This window comes from Dendropsophus ebraccatus, chromosome 2, assembly GCF_027789765.1.
Source record: "Dendropsophus ebraccatus isolate aDenEbr1 chromosome 2, aDenEbr1.pat, whole genome shotgun sequence".
Lineage (NCBI taxonomy): Eukaryota > Metazoa > Chordata > Amphibia > Anura > Hylidae > Dendropsophus > Dendropsophus ebraccatus.
The window spans coordinates 52,662,901-52,686,475 of record NC_091455.1 but is presented as its reverse complement, the minus strand read 5'-3'; the positions used below and the strand labels follow the sequence as shown (position 1 = coordinate 52,686,475).

The window sequence follows — 23,575 nt, the reverse complement described above, 5'->3', positions numbered from 1 at the left end:
TGTCAGATTGATCAAGGTATCCTCTAACTCTAGAGTTACAGAAAGCAAATTCTATTCTGTTTGTGAAACTCCCTTTCACACTAATGGAAGTTATGCAAAACGTGTAAAACGGCCATCTAGTCTTGCAAACCACGTCTGGCGGAGACAACAGATTTCAAGATTGGGCCAGGTCCTAGATGCCCAAATGAGTAAAAGTTAATCTAATTGTGTGTAAATGTACATTGCTGGTAAACAAGATATCAAAATGTTTGTCACATATAAGTCTCAACAATCAGCTTTGCACTAGTTGTTGTTATAATGAAAAACGGGGGGAAAAAAACCCGAAAAACATTACTTTGCATAATATGCAATGGGTGTCTGCATGCCTAAGAAACTGTTGTATTGCTCCCGATTCTCTTCCAGTGGGATAACAGGTCTATACCAAATACAGAATTCTATATAACACAGTGCAGCCTTTATAGGGGTTATCTACTTTGGGCAATCCTATATTATTTACTGGATTATGATACTAAGTGAATTGGGTCTCCAGTAAGAATCCACATTGTTGGAGGAAGAGGAAAGTCATCTACAGCTTTTCTTCTACCAGGAGAACCATAAGAACCTACAGAAAACTCAAGCGTGCTTATCCATATCAATGGTCATCCAGTGCACCATGTGCATTATGGTTCCCATACTAGTAATTACTGAACTTGTGTCTCCCAGTTGCAAGGTTATCCCACCCTTTATCCCTAATATCACCTTGTCTAAACCCAATTTATAAGCCTTGATTTAATTTATCTGATCAAAATAGAAACATTTCAAATAAAACTTTGTTTCTTCTATGGAGATACAGGCGGGAACCTTGCAAATACCTGGCAGCCCTTACCATGATCAGACTGTGCGGATTCCTTTATGGCGTTCACGGCTTCCTCTAAATCTATATCAGAGATATCTGGAAGAAGAAATGACAGTAATACAATAAAATGTTTCTTCTGTAACAGTGTATATGTGCCCTTTACACAGGATTAGCGTGTCTTCATAAGGTCACGTATATCATTACATAGACTATGTACACAACCAGGCCAGAAGTGCAAACATGACACATGAGGAACATTTACATTTCTGCTTACTGCAAGAACCCTATATGAGATATTAGGTCATTCAGTGAAGCGGTAGACACTACTAGCAGTACATATAGTCCAAACCCTAATTTCTATACAGCAGTATTAACTGCAATAACCAAAACTGGTTATTGGCTATAAAGAAATATATATATTTTTTTGTAACAATGGTTTTCTGTAGGTTGTAAATAAACGTTCAAAAATGCATACAGTTAAATCAGGATTTTTTTACTGGCTGACATCTAAGGGCCAACAAAACAAAGGTCTGGATAGGTTATCACACAGTCCTAGCATTAACCCCCCCCCCCCATAAAGGTCCTGCCACCCCACTAGTGTAATGTATGGATTACAACTAGAGATGAGCGAACCTGGAGCATGCTCGAGTCCACCCGAACCCGAATTTTCGGCATTTGATTAGTGGTGGCTGCTGAAATTGGATAAAGCCCTAAGGCTATGTGGAAAACATGGATATAGTCATTGGCTGTATCCATGTTTTCCAGACAACCTTAGAGCTTTATCCAACTTCAGCAGCCCCAGCTAATCAAATGCCGATCGTTTGGGTTTGGATCGACTCAAACCCGAACCCGGTTCGCTCATCTCTAATTACAACCCAAGGGCTTACATTTTTTGGCAAGGATCCCAGCTTGTGTAAAGGGCCAGTATACATAGGTGCAGTTTTGTACTTTCGTAACTCTGAATAATACTCCCTGCTACACTTGCATCACTGCTCTTCTACAGCGCCTTCATCTCTTCATTCCTTACCTGTTCCCAGTACTGGTTGTAAGGAACTGTGTCCTCATATTGGTAAATGGGTTGGAAGATGTAAAGAATAATGTTTAGGGGCAGGAGTGGAATCCAGTTTGTATGGCTAGTTATGAAGGTGGTAGCTGTATATCATATTAGGGCATTTGTCCATTAAAAAGGGAGGTGTCCCACTCAAGACCCCTTTAGGAGCATACGGGGTGGCTACAAATAGGAGACACAACATACGACATGGTGGGAGGTGGAGGAAGAAAAAAAGAAAAAAAAAACACCACCAACAGATCAAACAGGTTTTATTTATTCCTCAATTTTGGAAGTTTTGGCCACCTCAGGTGTTCATCTTACCCATGGCACTCATGCTGGAGTACCTTCAATGTCTAAATCGGCTGAAGGCAAATTCGTACTTGCAAACACCGCACCTATTTAAAGCAGCAGTGCAGAATTATCCCATTAGCTTAAATGGGACAGCACCACAATACACTGCAGCCAGTTACAAGTAGTACAGCGTTTGCAAGTACAGCCTGGCCTGTAGCTGATATACCAATGAAAAGATGACAATGCTTGTACATTATGTGCACCACATCCTCGCCAAGCAACTGACTGGTAGGGGTACCAAGAGTAGGGCACACATAGGCCATCCATATTTAGAGGTTAGATAACCCCTAAAAGGAACTAAATCTGCATAGTGTGAAGAAAAGGGAATAACCTGGAGAAAGAAAGAAAAAAAAACTTTTCAAATGGAGATAACCCCTTTAACGAAGTTATTCTCAGCGCTAAAGCATCCAAACAATCTTTTTGTTTTTGACCTTGAATTCCAGTAATTCTGGAATCTCATAACGTCTTGTTTTTGGGCATGACTTCTTATATTTTATATACTAATGGTACATTAATTTGTGTTATGTTTTGCTAAAATACATGGTGAAAAATCTTGTTGATTTGAAGCAGTTAAATTAAAACCACCACATTCTTGAAATACATACTTTTATTTCCAAAAATACTGTGTTATAATATTTAGTTTATTTTTAATAGATTTTACATAATAACGGACTTGCATATAACCATCATGATCAGGTAGCTGTCAAGTCCTTCAACAGACCTTGTGCTTTCAACCCAAGTAAGTGTAAAGAACACTTCACAGGGCATTCCTGTAAGGTTGAATCTTTTTGCTTTCCTTTTATATGCTGCCACTAGGCTTGTTCTGTTGTGGTTGTTGTAATCCCAGCCACAGTCCTGCTCTAACAGCTGTGTATTCCAGTCAGGGTCCTGATCATGCAGCCATCAAAAGTACAGTCAGAGTGGTGTAGGTTTATTTTTCAGGACTTCTGCTGTATGACAGTTTTTAAGGGATTAAACCATAATACATACAAGTAAATAAATTATTGGTCCCAACTCTTTGCCACTTGAACTTGTCATTTATTATCAATGCTACACGTATATAAAATCAGGCACCTTCCAATGCAGTCTGCCTTTCCGAATATTTGTGAAAGAACAGGTCGTTCTCTACAGCTCAATAAATTTCTGTACTGCAAGTCAGGTCATGATTTTTTTTTCCTTCTAGAGCTTTCACCACTAGCTGTGACTTATATTATTAAGAAATGGAAGCATTTAGCAACCAAAACAACATATCAATGAAGTGAAGACCACATAAGAATGACAGTTGACCTCAGGAAATTCAATCAAAAGACCACAGAGACATCATATGTTTCTCAACACATGTCTCTGCGGTGTTTTGGTTGATCTTTCTGAGGTCAACCATTATTTTTATGAATGCACTTACTAGGCATTCATCCCACTAGAGAGAATCCTGCTCAACACTGATGAGGGGCAAATACCCCAAAACAGCTGTCTGTGGATAGATACCTTGCTTGGGTATTTTCAAAAGTACTGTCATTTTAAACAGTGGCTTGTTGAAAGGTGGTTTCCTTGACTGGAGACCCCCCATGGCTTGGTTAAACCTTCCCGGTCTGGCTAGCTCACTGACATTGAGGAACACATGATTTTGTGCAAAACTACTTCGGAAACACCATGTTAAAGAATGCAGTCATGGCTTCTATTGCATGGGTTTCTATGGCTGAGCAGGTGTATGCAAGCCTTGGCACTTTTGGAGTGGTATAAAGTATGCTACAACTGGACCCTACTTCTGTGGAAACAACTTTTGTTGAGCGACAAATTAAACTTCTCTGGCAGTCTGATGATTTACACGGGTAGATTAATGCCAGAAATAAAGTAACCTGACTACATTGTAATAAGACTATGGGGTTATTTCTCAGGGGTTCACCTAGCAGCCTTAGGTCCAAAGAGGGAAAGTCATACAAGATATTTTGGACAACTGCATGGTTTTAAAGTGACTCTGTACCCACAATCCGACACCCCCCCCTCCCCCCCAAACCACTTGTACCTTTAGATAGCTGCTTTTAATCAAAGATCTGTCCTGGGGTCCATTCGGCAGATGATGCAGTTATTGTCCTAAACAAAAATACTTTAACGGTAGCTTCACACACACCATATCGCAGCGGATTTTCTGCTGCAGATCTGCAATGGATTTGATCTTAATAATTGAACACAGCATCAAATCTGCTGCAAATCCTGGATGTGTGAAGGCACCCTTAAACTTTCAGCCCTGTGCCAAACTGGCATGGCCTAGAGTGTGTATGCATTAGGCTGGCACAACCTCTGTCCCTCCTCCCTGCCCTAGTCATCATTAGGAATGCTCTAGGCAGGTATTCTCCTATTTATCAGCTGTGAGAACACGGCACATGGGCTGGATTATTAAGGCACCTGTGCAGTGTTCACTGCAGAGGAACAGCAAATATCCTGCCAGTGGCATTCCTGATGATGGGTGGGGAGGAGGGACGGAGATGTGGTGCAAGTTTAGGGCACAGATGCTCTAGGCCACGGCAGTTTGACACAGGGCTGCAAGTTTAAAAATTGTTTTTTAGGACAATAACTGCATCACTTGCCGAACGGACCCCAGGACAGATCTTGGATTAAAAGCAGCTATCCGAAGGTACAAGTGGTTTGGGGGGGGGGGGCAGATTGTGGGTACTGGCCTCAATCCCACTGATCACCTTTGGAAGGAAATAGAATGGAGACTGTGAGCATAGCCCTCTCATCCAAAATCAGTGTCTGATCTCACAAACACTCTTCTGGGTGTATGGGTAAAAATTCCAACATGGACCTCTAAATTCTTGTAGACAGTTCTCACAGAAGAGTGAAAGCTGTCATAACCGCAAAGCAGGGCAACTCCATATTCACGTCTATGGATTTAAAATGGGATGTACCTAAAAGATTCTGTAGGAGTAATTTGAAGGTGCCCCATTACTTTTGTCCACCATCAATCTATCAACTACATTATTCTTACAGATTACGGAAACTTTAGGAAGAAAAAGGTAAAATACAAGACTGAAGCTAGAAGTTCACTTACCGGATGCTACTGAATCGGTTTCATCGAGGTCTTCAGAACTCTTCACAGACACAATTCTCTCTTTCAGTCCTGCATGTTCCAGTTATAAAGTTTATTAAAACACTGACTATAATATAACAGATAAATATGTAACACAGCTGATCACTTATGTTTGCTCATGTCACCAAAATTTCACTTACTGATGGGTTCACCTTGTAGTTGCTTTCATTTTTACAAGATCCAATAATTTTTTTAATCCTCTACTGGCAAAAATAGCCTGGTCATCATGGGGAGGAGAATCCCGATAGTAATAGCATGAACAGAATATACAAAGGAACAGCAAGCACAAACTAGCCCTGCATCCTAGGGCTGGACCTCCCCAACACCTACCATCTCTGCTTATTCCAAGAGGGACCACTCACTTGATTTCTAAGGACCTGATAAGCACAGATTTAGATTAATAAATTACAAGTTGTACTGAAACAGAACTATATCAATTGGCTCCGTTTCTTTTGCTTGGCCCTGCGGGAAGCCCCGGCATCATTGTTGGGGGTTGTCCAGGCTTAGAAATTCATGTCTGCTTTACTGCAGAGACAGTGTCTCTCCTGTCCTTAGGTTGGGTGTGGTTTTGCAGCTCAGTTCCATTGAAGTGAATGGAGCTGAATTACAATACCACACACAAAGTGAAGACAGAGGTGTTGCTGTTTTTGCAAGAAAGTATCCATGTTCTTTGTAATCCTGCATAACCCCTTAAAGGAGTTATCCAGCGCTACAAAAAAACGGCCACTTTCTTCCAGAGACAGCCCCACTTTTGTCTCCAGCTTGGGCGGGGTTTTGCTGCTTAGTTCCATTGAAGTGAATGGAGCTTAATTGCAAACCACATCTGAACTGGAGACATGAGTTGTTTTGTCTCAGAAAGAAAGTAGCCAAGTTTTTGTAGCACTGGATAACCCCTTTAAATTTTATGTGAATCTGTATGTGGGAAGTATGGTTTTACTGAAGGTAGACTGGCAGCCCATTTGGACACTGTAGGTATTGTCAAATTAGCTATTTTGTGGTGGTATTTAGACATATTTAGATAGATTGTATTTATGGCGTATACAAGTATACAAAAATGTAGTGCACATATACGCAAGTCAAAACTTCTAGTATACAGTCAGAATGCAGACACCCTTACATAATGATTGTTTTATTCTGAACAACATGCAGACCTGATGAAACAAATAATGAGAAACAGCTGAATATGTGATATTATAAGTTACTGTACAGTATAGCAATCAGCATGTGGAGTATAATGTATAGAAAGTCCATAAACCTGATAACACAGCAGCAGTTTGCAGATACAGGATGGAGCTGTAGATCCTCATAAATGCAGTAGTGTAGTACAACAGGGTAGAATAGAGAAGCAGGGCTACTGTCAGAGGGCTGTGTGGTCACATGAAAGCAGTGGGGAAGGGGTGTGTGTTCAGCATGGACCAATCAGGAAGTGAGAGTCACAGAGCTGTGCAGGAGGACAGAGACAGAAACCTTTCTATACAGCAGTGTGAATAGCTGAGTGTAAGTGCAGGTACATTATACCAGGAATTGAGAGGATGGGAGACACAAGGGCTGATAGATCTGACATGATTTGGAAGGTGAGGGAGACTTCCTGGGTCAGAGTACAGTGCTGTAGACCACCCTGTGCAGGCCATGCCCCTCCCAGACTCCTGCTGTTACCAAGTACCGGAAGCTCTTAAACCAAAGCAATGTTCTTAAACTAAGTTAAAATTTTGAAAACTCTGAGCTCTTGCAAAACGCTCTCAATCCAAGTTACTCTTAAACCAAGGTACCACTGTATAAGTTACTGAGCAGTAAATCATTTAGCAAGTGGTGTATAATGTTCATAAGAATATAAAAAACAGCAGCATTTTGTAGATACCAGGATAAAACTGCAGATCCCCATAATGCAGTAGTATAGTACAACAGGGTAGAATAGAGAAGCAGGGCTGCTGTCAGAGGTCTGTGTGGTTACATGACAGCAATGGGGAGGGGGGTGTGTTCAGCATGGACCAATCAGGAAGTGAGAATCACAGAGCTGTGCAGGAGGACAGTGACAGAAACTTTCCTACGCAGCAGTGTGAATGGTTGCATGTGAGTGCAGGCACATTATAGCAGCAGTGTGTATATCCAAGTGTAAGTTCAAAAGAGAAAAATCCCGGCACTTTCGTATGCAATGAAGAAAATCGTGTTTTATTAACACATGTGGTTCGCTGCACGCGTTCCGACCATAAGGTCTTTATCAACAGAATACAAGGTAATGCATGGCGCAGCCATTTATAGTAACTCGGCAAACAGAAATGACGTCATCAGAGTTATCCCGGGCCACAATCAGCCAAACAGCTGACTATTAACCCATGATATACCCTGTTACAAAAGGAAATAAAGCAAAATCACTGAAATCACATAACAAAAACGTGATATGAAAAATGTGTCATGTATGTCTTCACCGAATGTCATATGAAAATAATCCCAATTGTTGTATCTGTCAAAGAATTGAGTAATAATAAACGTTAAAATAATAAACAAAATCATGTCAAATGTGCAATCTCATAATCTCAGTTTAAACCATTTGGTTCTAAAGTGTTTAATACATGTATCCAAAATGCTTCTCTGTATAGGAGTAATTTCTTAATATCACCACCACGTCGGGGAGGCTGTACTCTTTCTATCACTTGAAATTTAAATTGAGAAAGATTATGATTACATTTGTTAAAATGTGCAGGGACGGGCAGTAATGTATTTTTACACCTAATAGTGGACTTATGTTGGCTCATACGTTCACAAATTTTTTGCATAGTCTCTCCGATATATAACAGTCCACAAGGACATTTAATTAAATATATTACATTATTACTATTACACGTATGATAACCTTTAATTTTGAACTCTTTACCTGAGTGGGGATGATAGAACTTATCACCTCGGACGATATTACTACAGGACTGACAGTTCAAACAGGGAAAAGTACCATTTTTTTGAGTCATTAGTACTCGCTGTCGCAGTGTCATTCTGTCACTACCTAGATCGGCTCAAATCAGTTTGTAATGTAAACTAGGTGCCTTTTTATTGCACAATAGCGGGGGAGAACTGAACTCGGGTATGTGTGGATTAGAATCACGTAAAATATGCCAATATTTACGAATTGTAGCATCAATTTTAAAGTTAAGTGGATGAAATTTCCTAACAAATGGAATACGAGGTGTTTTATCTCTAACAGGTCGAGGTGTGTCACTACGTGCTTCTTCTAAAATTTTTCTAGGGTACCCACGATGTAGAAATTTATTTTGCATCTCATTCAATCTAATTTCTTGTGTGTCAACATTGGACACAATGTTTCTTACTCTCTTGAATTGAGAGTTAGGTATAGCTTTTTTAGTTGCAAGTGGGTGTCCACTAGTAAAATGCAAAAGACTATTACGATCTGTCTCTTTACTATATAAATCTGTGAACAAATGACCTGCAGAACAGACACAGTAGTGTCTAAAAAATGAACACTATCCTGGCTGTATGTAATAGTGAAGTTCAGTTCCTCCCACACATCGTTAAGTGCCTGAAAAAAAATTGTAAAGGTGTCGAGCGGCCCCTCCCATACGCAAAAAATATCGTCAATAAAACGTTTCCAAATCTTTGCATGTTTCAAAAATAAAGGATGATTATAAACATAATTTTCTTCAAAATCCGCCATATAACAATTTGCGTATGGGGGGGCCACGTTCGACCCCATCGCCGATCCCCGTAACTGGACATAAAAAGTATCCCTGAACAAAAAGTAATTTTCATGTAGGACTAAAGATAGAAGTCCCAAGACAAATTCCCTTTGTTCAGTAGTGTATGTACTGCTCAAAAGAAGTTTCTCCACGGCTGCAATGCCTTTAGCATGTGTAATAGATGTATACAAAAGGCACCTAGTTTACATAAACAAACTGATTCGAGCCGATCTAGGTAGTGACAGAATGACACTGCGACAGCGAGTACGGATGACTCAAAAAAAATGGTACTTTTCCCTGTTTGAACTGTCAGTCCTGTAGTAATATCGTCCGAGGTGATAAGTTCTATCATCCCCACTCAGGTAAAGAGTTCAAAATTAAAGGTTATCATACGTGTAATAGTAATAATGTAATATATTTAATTAAATGTCCTTGTGGACTGTTATATATCGGAGAGACTATGCAAAAAATTTGTGAACGTATGAGCCAACATAAGTCCACTATTAGGTGTAAAAATACATTACTGCCCGTCCCTGCACATTTTAACATATGTAATCATAATCTTTCTCAATTTAAATTTCAAGTGATAGAAAGAGTACAGCCTCCCCGACGTGGTGGTGATATTAAGAAATTACTCCTATACAGAGAAGAATTTTGGATACATGTATTGAACACTTTAGAACCAAATGGTTTAAACAGAAATTATGAGATTGCACATTTGACATGATTTTGTTTATTATTTTAACGTTTATTATTATTCAATTCTTTGACAGATAACAATTGGGATTATTTTCATATGACATTCGGTGAAGACATACATGACACATTTTTCATATCACGTTTTTGTTATGTGATTTCAGTGATTTTGCTTTATTTCCTTTTGTAACAGAGTATATCATGGGTTAATAGTCAGCTGTTTGGCTGATTGTGGCCCGGGATAACTCTGATGACGTCATCTGTTTGCCGAGTTACTATAATTGGCTGCGCCATGCATTACCTTGTATTCTGTTGATAAAGACCTTATGGTCGGAACGCGTGCAGCGAACCACGTGTGTTAATAAAACACGATTTTCTTCATTGCATACGAGTGTGCCGGGATTTTTCTCTTTTGAACTTGTCTGGTTTCCCTGGGCACCTCAGCTACTGGAGTGCCGATCGTTGGTTATCACTTGTATCCAAGTGTGAGTACAGGCACATTATAGCAGCAAAGTGTATATCAGAGTGTGAGTGCAGGTACATTATAGCAGCAGTGTCTATAGCAGAGTGTAAGTGCAGGGCACATTATAGCAGGAATGGAGAGCATGGGAACCACAAGGACTGAGAGACTGCAGGAAGCATGAAGGAATGAGCAGGACATGTGTGGCCACAGTATAGCAGCACTCTCTGTCCAGGGGGGAGAGGGGTTACAGCTATGGAGAGATTACCTCCACAGTCCTGTCCCCTGATGCAAGCCCCAGCCTGTAGCGGATCTGCTATGATTTGGAAGGTGAGGGAGACTTCCTGGATCAGAGTACAGTGCTGTAGACCCCGCTATACAGACCATGCCCCTCCCTGACACCCAGTACAGGGAGCTCTTAAACCAAGTTACAATTTTGAAAAACTGTGAGCTCTTCTTGCAAAACACTCTTAATCCAAGTTACTCTTAAACCAAGGTACCATATACTGCCATACACTTATGACACACACTGTTCGGCAGAATATTTCAGTGAACTTTAACACTATATTTGATATGGACGCGTCTTCCATGTGTTTTATGTCTCCTATGTGTTTCATATCACATGTCATTGGACTAAAAGCTATTTTATAAAGTGCTGCTAAAATAAACTGATCTTCCATTAGCAAAAATATGGGAGTGAGAGGTGCTGAGTTATATCATGTACAGGAAGCATTGCCGTTAAAAAGGAATTTCAATGACCATTTGATTCCTGAAATAGAATGACAAGAGAGCAGATTCATTTATGACTCAAGTTTACTTACCTCCAGTCTAAATCATCAATGGCTCCTAGGCCTGGAAGGGTAAGCCGAGCTCTGAGCACCATTTTACAGATGACACCTGGCTATAAATCCACACATGATGCTGAGTAACTATAAATACTTTGCTTATCTTGAACTGTCCCATAGTTCACAGTCATCTAGAACCACATTTGCCAAGCCTGTGCTTACATCTTCTCTAATCTCTGCTGGTTTAGTGTCTGTACAATGTATGTGGTGTCAGCTCAACCTCTGGGAGGTGCAGCTTTTACACTATGCAATGTACAGTAATGCAAGGTACAAAAATAACACTCCCAAAATGCAATGTTTTACTTAAATATTTAAATACCTGTCAGCAGCACATTTAATATGGAAATAGGGCTCAAGTTAACCAGAAGGCGCAAGGCAAGAGACCAGGGTTACCCCTACCCTCCCCGGCGAATAAGATATGGGCTGGCCAACCGAGCTCTTGTTAAGCTGGGGAATGCCCAGGGCACTTTAGCATCCCTTAACGTGACACTGTGTACTAGAACAGATGGTCTAAACTTAAGGCCCTATTCCACGGAACTATTTTCGGCCGTATTCGGCCGATAATCGTCTGGTGGAATAGAAGGCAACGATCAGCCGACATCGTTCGGCGTCGCTCCGTAGAATATGCTCCAAGGTTTAGTGCATCTGAACCAAGCCCCCCACCCCCACCCCTTTCCACAGAAAATACACCAATTTTGGGATAAGCTCTACCGGTCACCAAGCAAAGTATAAAAAAAAAAAAGTCTGAAAAGGTCTAAAACACATTAAAAAGACAACTTTTGGGACAAATTGCACTTTTTTGGCACAGAGTTTTCTTAAATCCCCCCCAAGGTAAATTACCAAATAAATACAATAGGATGTGATAGGCGATGCCTGGACACACAAGGAAACACAAGGTTTTAAACAATTGTGTTTATTGAAATCCCTAATCTTGTAGTCAGGCGTACAACAGTTATCTCCTTACCACTCAAGTTTACTGCATGAGCAACTACCACTTATGTTAAGGACATGTCATAGGATGAAAGGCGGCACAACGAGACAAAAAGAAAAAAATAAAAATAAAATGGTTTGGCTGATAGCTGAATGCTCCTATGGAGCGCTGAAGTACCACTACAGAGTCATTCAAAAACTAATTTACAGTCCTCATTGCATTTTATAGCACATTAAATTCTGTAGTTTTGCATTATTACAAATTCAAAGTACTACTTAAGCAGTCAGAGCAAAATGGTGCTCTGCTATACAACAGCCTCTGCCGAGCACTGATCTAATGCTTCTAGGCTCATGTATCTAGACTAGCTCAATCCCGCACCGGACAACCAATAGATATATTTATTTGTCTGCCTTTTTCTCAGTCTTTTGTCCTCGGTCTCTGTCTGAGGTTCTGCCGCTTGTTGTCCTTCTTGTCGTCTCCCTGGGTTTATCATCTTTTCTCCTCCTCGATTCGCTCTTCTCTGCGTGTTTTTCTTCTTTGTCCTTTGACTCTTTGGCTGGTTTCTCCTTTGGTCTGTCCTTGCCATGACCTAGATATTTTTCTTGTACCTTTTTAAGTTGCTCTTTAATACCCTCTTTAACTTGTATTGTAAAGAAGAGAAAAATCAGTCACCTGACGATTTGTAAAAGAATGCCTATCACACATAACCCCATGTGGAACAATGCTGCAAAATCTAGAATATATCTCATCTCCTTAGAACAAAAGCAAGACAGATACCCAGATATGTTACCTGCAACTCCTCTCATAAAAACACATGCATAAAATATACTGGGTGGGGAAAACAAACTTTCTGGTGGAGATTTATCAAACATGGTGTAAAGTGAAACTGGCTCAGTTGCCCCTAGCAACCAATCAGATTCCACCTTTCATTCCTCACAGATTCTTTGGAAAATGAAAGGTGGAATCTGATTGGTTGCTAGAGGCAACTGAGCCAGTTTCACTTTACACCATGTTTGATAAAACTTCCCCTTTATGTTTTGTTAACAGGCAGAGGAGCACTAAAGTTATCACTCAAGAATAGAGGGAAGGACTTGCTGCCGAAAGCTCAGGCACTTTACTGGCTAAGGAACGGCCTGTGGACAACTAGGGTCCTATTACACGGCGCAGTCATAAACTTTAACCCCTTAAGGACAGAGCCTGAAATGGCCTTAAGGACCGGAGCAAATTTTATGAATTTGACCAGTGTCACTTTATTCATTAATAACTTCGGGATGCTTTTACCTATCCGGCTGATTCTGAGATTGTTTTCTCGTGACATATTGTACTTCACATTTCTTGTAAATTGGAGTCGATACTTATAACGAATCTTTATGAAAAAACCCAAAATAGCGTGAAAAATTGTGAAAAAATGCATTTTTCCAACTTTAAAACTTTTCTGCTTATACAGAAAATGGTTATACCACATAAATTATATATTAAATAGCATTAGCAACATGTCTACTTTATGTTGGCGGCATTTATTAAACTATATTTCATTTTTTTTTAGACAATAGGAAGCTTAAAACATTAGCAGCAAATTTCCAAATTTTCAGTAAAATTTCAAAATCAGATATTTTTAGGGAACTGTTCAGGTTTAAAGTGTATTTGAGGGGACTGTGTGTTAGAAAGCCTCACGAAGCACCCCATTTCAGAAACTGCACCCCCTAAACTCTGCAAAAGCACATCCAGAAAGTTTTTTAACCCTTTAGGGGAGTCACAGAAATAAAAGCTAAGTGTGTAAGAAATTTGAAAATTTTAATTTTCTGTGCAGAGATTTTATTGTAATCCAATATTTTTCATAATTATAAACCTATTACCAGAGAAATGCACCCCAATATTGATTGCCCCATTTCTGCAGTTTATAGAAATACCCCATATGTGGCCCTATTGCGCTATTTGACGCAACCACAAGCCTCAGATATAAGGGAGCGCCTAGTGAATTTCAATGGCTCCGTTATTTTTGGTCATTTTTGACTGTACCACTTCAGGTTGGCAGAGGCTCTGGGGTGCCAAAACCTAAAAAACACCCCTAAAGGGACACCATTTAGAAAACTACACCCCTCAAGGAATGTAACAAGGGGTGCGGTGAGCATCTGGACCCCACAGGTGCTTCACAGATTTTCCAAACAATATGGCTTGAAAAAAGACTAAAGTATTTTTTACACTAAAATGTTGTTCTAGCCTTCAATTTTTCATTTTCACAAAGGGATAAAAGGAAAAAAAAAACACAAAACATGTAGCGCAGTTTCTCCGGAGTACGGAAATACCCCACATGTGGACATAAAGTGCCAAGCGGGCGCAGGACGAGCCTCCAAAGGGAAGGAGCGCCAATTGGCTTTTGGAAGCTGGATTTCACTGGAATGGATTTCAAGGGCCATGTCGCATTTACAGAGCCCTCGTGCTGCCAAGACACTGGAAACCCCCCACAAGTGACCCCATTCTGGAAACTACACCCCTCAAGGAATCTAACAAGGGGTGCAGTGAGCATATGGACCCCACTGGTGACGGGCACAAATGTGGAAAAATGTGACGTGAAAGTGAAAATTTTCATTTTTTCACTTTCATGGCACAAATGTGCCCGTCATCCAGGGGTCCATATCCTCACTGCACCCCTTGTTAGATTCCTTGAGGGGTGTAGTTTCCAGAATGGGGTCACTTGTGGGGGGTTTACAGTGTTTTGGCAGCACAAGGGCTCTGTAAATGCGACATGGCGTTCATCATCCATTCTAGCCAAATCCAACCTCCAAAATCCAAATGGCGCTCCTTCCCTTCGGAGGCTTGCCCTGCACCCACATGGCGCTTTATGTCCACATGTGGGGTATTTACGGACTCGGGGGAAATTGCTCTACACATTTTGTGTGTTTTTTTCTCTTTTAACCCCTTGTGAAAATGATAAATTCAAGGCTAGACCAACATTATAGTGTAAAAAATTTAATATTTCATTTTCACGCCACATTGTTCCACATTTGTGCCCGTCACCAGTGGGGTCCATATGCTGACTACACCCCTTGTTACATTCCTTGAGGGGTGTAGTTTCCATAATAGGGTCACTTGTGGGGGGTTTAACTGTCTTGGCAACACAGGGGCCTTTTGAATGCAACATGGCCCCTCGAAATCCATTCCATCCAAATCCAGCCTTCAAAAACCAAATGGCGCACCTTCCCTTTGGAGGCTTACCCTGCACCCGCATGGCGCTTTATGTCCACATGTGGGGTATTTCCGTACTCAGGGGAAATTGCTCTACACATTGTGTTTTTTTTTATCTTTTAACCCCTTGTGAAAATGAAAAAATCAAGACAAGATCAATGATTTAGAGTAAAAATTTTAAAAAAATTACACTAAATGTTGGTCTAGCCTTGATTTTTTTCCATTTCCACAAGGGGTTAAAAAAGAAAATGAACACAAAACGTGTAGGGTAGTTTCCCCTGAGTACGAAAATACCCCACATGTGGACATAATTTGCCATATGGGCACAGGGCAAGTCACCAAAAGGACAGAGCGCCATTTAGAGGCTGGAATGGGGGATGGAGGCCATGTCGCAATTACAAAGCTCCTGTGCTGCCAGAACAGTAGAAACCCCCGACAAGTGACCCCATTATGGAAACTACACCCCATAAGGAATCTAACAAGGGGTGCAGTGAGCATATGGACCCCACTAGTGATGGGCACATGTGTAGGACATGTGCCGTGAAAATAAAAAATACCATTTTTTTCATTTTCACGTCCCAAATGTGGCCGTCACCAGGAGGCCATATCCCCACTGCCCCCCTTGTTAGATTCCTTATGGGGTGTAGTTTCCAGAATGGGGTCACTTGTGGGGGGTTTCTACTGTCCTGGCCGCACAGAGGCTTTGTAATTGCATCATGGCCTCCTCTAATGGGAATGGCAGCCATACCTATTTAGCTGGGGAAAAGGGACAATTCTAATTTATTTGGGGGTATTAGGCCAATTATTAGTTTATAAGGTTGGAAATGACAGGTGTCCATCAAACTCAACCTGTGTTGATCCAGAGGAAGGCAAAAAACCCCTCGTGAGGCAGACGACAGTAGCCTCATCACAGGGGAAAAATTCCTTCCCGACTCCATAATGGCGATCAGAATAATCCCTGGATCAACGTGACCCCTGAAATAGGAATAAGGGACAGAATTTAGATAATGTAGAACCCCAATGACGTGTGGTGCGCCTTGGAGCGATCCAGTATGCAGAGGCCGGGGGGATCAGGACAGGTGTCACACTGGTAAATGGTGTCCTTCCTGATCCCCCTGTTACCCCACACTCTGCACTTCTTCTGGGGTCTCCTGTTCTCCAGTGTGGGGGACGTCACCTGGAAAATGTTGCCCTGGTGCGATACGGGGTCCTTCATATCCAGAAGCGCTGGGTCCGCTCCATGGCTGCTAAATATTAGGGCTCTATTACTACTTCTGATATGTTCGGATCGTGCCGCAAGCTACAGGGCAGCGAGGGACCGGAAGAGGGGGTGCTGGTATAAGAGTTATCCCCGTACAGGTGGTGACCTTTATCCAGCAGTGGGAAGATCAGTTCCCGGACGATCTCCCCACTAACTCCGAGGATGGGGGGGGGAAGGGGGCATCTGGGGGCTGGATTCGAGTGTCCCTTCCTTCATACACTCTAAGGGTACGTGCACACTGCGGAATCGCGAAGGATAACCCTTTGTGCATTCCGCAGTTGGCACCCGCCGGCGGACTGATGCAGGCGCACGTCTCCGTCCGTGTCGTAGACTCCATTCTATGCACGGGCGGATTCCGCTCTGCGTCCAACGTGTTGATGGAATGACGGATAATGGAATCCGCCCATGCATAGGATAGAGTCTATGACACAGGCGGAGACGCGCCCCTGCATCAGTCCGCCGGCGGGTGCCAGCTGCGGAATGCACAAAGGGTTATCCTTCGCCATTTCGCAGTGTGCACGTACCCTAAATCTGTAAGTGTACCCTGAGGTACTCTCACAGAGTTTGTAGAATTTCACGCCATACCGTCATCTCTTATTGGGACGGTACTGGCGGAAAAGACGTGTCTGGGGGGCAGCGTACGCTACGCTACCCCCAGACACGTCACTGGATGATGAGGATGAGGATGAATGGAGGAAAGAAGGATCCCCCCAATTCATCCTCACTGGCTGTTTCGGTGTCGGAGGCAATAATAATGTATGCGTCCGACACCGAAAACACCCTGGGGGCCATCTTTATATGGGGATTGGTATATGGGGTATGTAGTGGTGTAGTGTCAAACTTTATTCAATGTAGTGTGGTGTAATGTAGTGTTTTTTTACGTGTTTTTTACAGTAAGTATACAAAAAAAACCTACGCCAAAAATGGTGTTGCTGATGAATGCCGCACTTATGTTCGGCACTTATCAGCAGACCGTGGCAGTAGGATATAAAAAAAAAACACCCTACGCCAAAAAGGAGGAGTTGCTGATTAGCAGCGCACTTTCGTGCGATGCTGATCAACACTCAGCGGCGATAGGGTGCGGAAAATAGAAAAAAAAAAATTGGGAAAAAAATTTTTTTTTTTACTACATTCTGAACATCCCTGTAGTGGCTGATACGTGTATTACACTTATCAGCCGCTAGGGGGCAGCAGAGCGCAAGATCCGAAAATAGACGACGCTGGAGCCGGAAAAATACGAAAATAGACGACGCTGGAGCCGGAAAGAGACGATCGGGACTCACGGAAGAAGCCGAAGATGAAGAGGACGCCGGGAACCCGGAAGACGCCGATCAGGACCCCGGGACAGGTGAGTAATGTACAAATACCTGCTCCGGACCCCTCAGCTACCTAGCTGAGGGGTCCGGAGCAGGTATTTATTACTTGTGGGGACTTTGATCGCCGTGAACGGCCGGCCGGCTGGCCGGCCGTTCACGGCGATCGGGACGGTGGTACCGTGACCACCATTACTTTTTACAGTAATGGCGGTCGGTGCCGTCCTCGGACAGCACCGACCGCCATTTTTTTCCGGGTCATCGGGCCACCGATGGCCCGGAAAGGTTCCGATCGCCGCTATGGGCTTATCAGCCAATAGCGGCGATCGTCGGCATGGGGGGGGTTAACAACCCTCCATGCCGACAGGGAGAGATGGCCTGCTATGTATTATAGCAGGCTATCTCCCCCGATCGGGACCCGGCCGGCCGCGGCGCCCGTTTAAAGGGATGACGTACCGGCACGTCATGGGTCCTTAAGTGACAGTGATCCATGACGTGCCGGTACGTCATGGGTCCTTAAGAGGGTAAACAAGCACCGATCTGCTAGCTCGCCACCTGTTTACTGACCAATTACATGGGCCGACTATCAGGCAGCAAGGGCTGAATGAATATTGTTAGCGATGTCTGTGCAGTCCTTGCCTTCAGTGCTTCCCGGTGTTCTTAGAGGCCTTTGATTGGCTGAGCGACTGCGGCCTGTCAGTGCAGAGAGCTAAACAGAAGGGAGAGCAGCAGACACTGGGGAAGGCCTCCGAGGACACCTGGGACCGAGTTAATACTTTATTTTATACTACAGTCATCAGCCATGCATCGCTATTACATAGTAGAGATGCACGTCTGACTATCTTAGGTCTGATCATTCTCTCTATTACACGGAGCGATAATCGGTCGATTATCACTGTGTAATAGGACCCTTAGTATCACAATGCAGAAGTGGCTTTCACTACTATGGAACTATAATCTGCAGCATAGGCATGTTTCATGCCACCTATTTAGCATTATAAGCAGTTTGGAGGGTGAAACGTGTGGATACAAAAAGCAAGTAGGATCCAAAAAAAGCAATATTTGAAAGTATTTTTATCTAAATTTATCGGATATTCTATACGACCTCAAAATGGGGGTTGAGTTTCCCACTTACAAACCATGCAAAGGAAAAAAATAGCAAAAGCATGCAGAAAAACCAGACGCCTTCAAATAGAAGAAAAAACGGCACAACGGATACTCTGTCATCCAACCGGTAAAATGACATGTCCATTAATTGATGCGTCTTTACCGCTGTGTATGCAAAACTGTTTAGTCGCTAATAGAGATGAGCAAACCTCGAGCATGCTCGAGTCCATCCGAACCCAATTGTTCAGCATTTGATTAGCGGTGGCTGCTGAAGTTAGATAAAGCTCTAAGGCTACGTGGAAAACATGGATATAGTCATTGGCTGTATCCATATTTTCCAGACAACCTTAGAGCTTTATCCAACGTCAGCAGCCCGCGCTATGAAATGCCGAACGTTTGGGTTCGGATGGACTCGAGCATGCTCGAGGTTCTCTTATCTCTAGTAGCAAGGTTTATGTGATATAATGATAGTGCTGTAGTCTCTGAAATGCTCCGATTAACATACATGCTTTTCATGTCAATACTAATGTGCACACATAGCGAGTCCTAATAAAGTAGATAGGATATGACACGCTCCAGTGCTGCAGGTTTATTCAAAGTTTAAAAAAAAAAAAAAAATTCCAGTATAAAAAAAGGTAGGTAGACCCTTACATGGGGGAATATGTCAGCTGTAAACTGCAGACGTGAACAGTTAGTAAATTGATTTATCTCCCTGCCTCTTAGCAGATAGCTGTTTAAAAATTACAAAGGATACTGGGTTTCTTAGCCGATTGCTGTTTCTTATAAACTCACCGAGGCCTGGCTGAGCTGCAGCATGCAGGCCACCTCCATTCCCCACCCCTGCCTGTACTGCATGATTGATACATAAGGCTTAGTGGTGGATGGCAAACCCTGTACATCAATACAAAGAAGGGAAGGGGGGTAGGAAAAATCCAATGCTGATAGGATTTCTTCCATAAGCATATCTGCATAACATCAATCGGTCAGTCTGCTGCGTATCCATTTTATATATGTAAATTTTCTTAAAATATAATCCCCCATCATTCCAACCTACCGAATATGGATTTAACACTGATCCAAACCAGATGTGATCATTTTTTTAGGCTGGGTCCACACTGCATTTTTGCAGTCTGTTAAAACGTATCTATTTTTAAATGGTTACTTTAAACATAGCAGATACTGGGTTTAGTGGAAACTAGGATATCAGAAAGTTATAAACTAGAGATGGTCCGAAACTGCCGAGGTTCGGGTTCGTATGAACCCGAAAGCTCGGCATCAGATTCCTGCTGTCTGCCCGCTCCGTGGAGCGGGTGGATACAGCGGGAGGACCGCCTGGAAAGCTGGGATACAGCCTATGGCTATATCCAAGTTTTCCAGGCGGTCCTCCCGCTGGATCCGCCCACTGTACGGAGCGGGCAGACAGCGGGAATCATTACCGAGAGTTCGGGTTCGTACGAACCCGAACCGAACTCGGTTCGGACCATCCCTAGTATAAACTGTTGGGTGAATTAACCTTTCATGTTATTTTCTCCATTCAGTAAAACCAAGATTAGCAACAGTCCTTTTAGCAAACATGCTCAAACCAGCAGAACCACACTGGATGCAAAATACCTTCTGCCTTGGTTTTTGTCTTGGTTATGCCTCCTATTAAATCTGAGTTTAGAGTGGAAAAATATTAGAATAAAAGACCTAAAAACACAAATAAATTCACATGCAGCAAAAATGTCACTGCCAGATTGGCCCAGCAATACATCTAACGTCTGCCAGCAATGGCGCTTCCCATGCGAGAAAAAAGAATTTTACAAATCCTGTAAGAACACCATGTGCTGTTGCCCCTACCATAGGGGGCAAGCAGGTCTAGTATAATGGCAAGCAGCATTGTTTTTTTTTTGTACCTGTCAGCAAGAAAACAGGGGTGTAAATAAGCTGATGGCTAGATGATGCTTTTTGTTGGGATTCTGGGCATGACTTTATTAGTTCTCTCCAGTGGCGAGATAGAAGCTTTTTTGTTACTATACACATTAGGCTTAAAGCGACTCTGTACCCACAATCTGTCCCCCCAAAACCACTTATACCTTCGGATAGCGGCTTTTAATCCAAGATCTGTCCTGGCGTCCGTTCGGCAGGGGATGCAGTTATTGTCCTAAAACAACTTTTAATCCGGCAGCGCTGTGTCTAACGGCTGGGGCTTACATTTGTATATGCATTAGGCTGGCACCAGCTCTCCGTCCTTCCTCCCCACCCTCCTCATCATTAGGAATGATCCAGGAACATTTACTGCTGTTTGAGCTTTGCACAGGTGTATTAACGATCCAGCCCATGTTCATTATACACACAGGTGGGGAATGAGAAGCAATCTGCCTGGAGCATTCCTAATGATGAGAAGGGTGGGGAGAAAGGACAGAGAGGGTGTGCCAGCCTAATGCATATACAAATGTAAGCGCCGGCCGTTAGACACAGCGCTGCAGGATTAAAAGTTTTTATGACAATAACTGCATCCCCTGCCGAACGGACCCCAGGACAGATCTTGGATTAAAAGCAGCTATCTGAAGGTACAAGTGGTTTGGGGGGGTCAGATTGTGGGTACAGAGTCGCTTTAAGGGCCCAGAAGGCGTTCCCCAGCACACCAAGAGCCCAGCTAAGTCCAACTCATGTCCTCTTTATCTAGTAGTTGTCAGCCAAACAGGGTTTGCCGATACAAAAAGGGTAATGAGGCGGTGACTGAAAAAGGCATAGGCTGGACTCATCCGGGCTCTTGCCATGCTCAGAAACACCCCCTGGGCACTTGGACAAGAAGTATTATATTCTGACAATGAAGAGGACTATGGAAATAAAAAAAAAAAAAAAAAAGCTATGCCGGGAATCACAATGAGACACTCTAGCCATGTACTTTCACCACTGTTCTGCTTACTGGTCTGCTTTAATCCTGTATAACCCCTTTTATTTTTGTCTCTATGGTAAAACAAATGTCTTACTAACATTACTTGGCAGTATGGATTACACAAAACATATGCACGTTGACTGGAAGGTTTTTGCTTCACAAATGTCCGAAACCTATCAAATCCTAACACTTTATGATCAAGCAATATAAATTGTGAAATCATAGGCGATGCACCCACAGACACTAGTGCAGATGTTTCCTGTTGAAGCAGATATGACTGCTTACAGGGGATGGGGGCAGCCCCCTCTGCACCTCGAAAGGGTCACAATGAAGCCACATGCTGCAGTGGACACTGATTTAAGGTACATTACTGCACCATAAAGTAACAACGTTCAGACTATTAAAATCAGTAAGAAAAAGGGACCTGATGAAGTCATCATGCAGCAAGAGTAAGCATGTTGCATTAATATCAGGAAGATCAGGTTCCGAAGCTTACTGTGCCAAAGGTGAGATCTCTTAAACCTACAATAACCTGCAGGGAACCATGTAGAACATCAAGAAAATAACGTGCCCTAGTATACGGGCGGTTCCTGAGCATAGGCCGTGCTTATCCAACCAAAGCATGCAACGGTTAATATACTAAAACCACGTGGAGCAGTTATGGAAAACCAAAGTACCTGGTGCCTTGACAGCTTTCTCAGTTATTGGAGACTGCGCAAATCCTGAGGTTTATAAAATAAAACGTTGTTAGAAACAGAATCTATAGAAAAAAAATAAATGAAAAGTTTAGCTTTTATTACAATATTTCCCTATGTCAGATGTAAATAAAGATAAAAGCAAATCTGTGAACCCCGAAGAGCCTTCCCAATAGGTGGCACCAGTGGACACATATCAATACCAGCATCCAGAACATACCTCTGTTGCCAGTGTCTGTGTTTCTCTCGGACCCAGCACCCCTACACGGCATTGTGTTGTACGCCGACCAATTGCACAAATCGGCTACGCGCACTGTACATACAGTGAGGCATAGTGGTGCTACATGCTTTTATTGATATCCATCCTGCAATGTCACCAGCTTAGTAGGTTAAGGGGGTGACCGTTTCCCTTTAAAGAATACTCATCAGAGCTTGTTATCTGCTCTCCGTAGGAAAGAGGATAACAAGATGATCGCTGGTGGTCTGACCACTTGCAACCCCACTGATCCTGTAAATAAGGAAGCAACTGTCCCACAACAAAGGTAGTGCTGTGCGGCCTCTGAGCTGCATTCTCTCCATAGGGCGATCATACGTATCTGAGTGTGGACGTTAAAAATGTTTAGTGGCTTTATAAAGAATAAATAAAGCTGTAAGAACCATTCATTGGTCTGTGAGAGACCCTCAATGAACAGCTTGTTATTCCTCACCTTATGATGGTAATACTCATTTAATGTAAAAATCCCTTTAAATGTAATATAGTGTATATTACCATTAGAAATGAGCGAACCTGAGTGTGCAGCATTTGGTTACCGGTGGCTGAAGAAGTTGGATGCAGGGAGTCCTAGAAAAGAGGGTCCAACTTCCGCAGCAGCCAGTAATCAAATGCTGTACGCTTGGCTATGGATGAACCCAAACATGCTCGAGGTTCGCTCATCTCTTGTCACTGCTATGTGAATATGAATCACTAATTTTTTATGTTTGAAGACAATGGGGGAGATTTATGAAAGGATATAAATATACACCTGGTGCAAACTGCCCACAGCAACCAATCACAGCTCAGCTTTCAGCTCTGGTAAATTATAAGAGGAGCTGTGATTGGTTGCTGTGGGCAGTTTACACCAGGTGTGTATTTACACCCTTTCATAAATCTCCCCCAATATCTCATGCATATCATTTTAGTAACAAGAAT

General features: G+C 42.5%; 1 protein-coding gene across 4 annotated transcripts in view; it reads right to left on the bottom strand.

Moving 5' to 3' along the window:
- The window catches only part of ASPH (aspartate beta-hydroxylase), a 144,608-nt gene that overhangs the window by 81,928 nt on the left and 39,105 nt on the right, over positions 1-23,575 (bottom strand). For all 4 annotated transcript variants that reach the window (XM_069957539.1, XM_069957540.1, XM_069957541.1 and 1 more), the window contains 2 exons: positions 5,287-5,355; positions 866-931 (listed from right to left, as the gene is read on the bottom strand). In XM_069957539.1, coding sequence (XP_069813640.1) covers positions 866-931; positions 5,287-5,355 — 135 coding nt within the window. The remainder of the gene's footprint in view (positions 1-865; positions 932-5,286; positions 5,356-23,575) is intronic.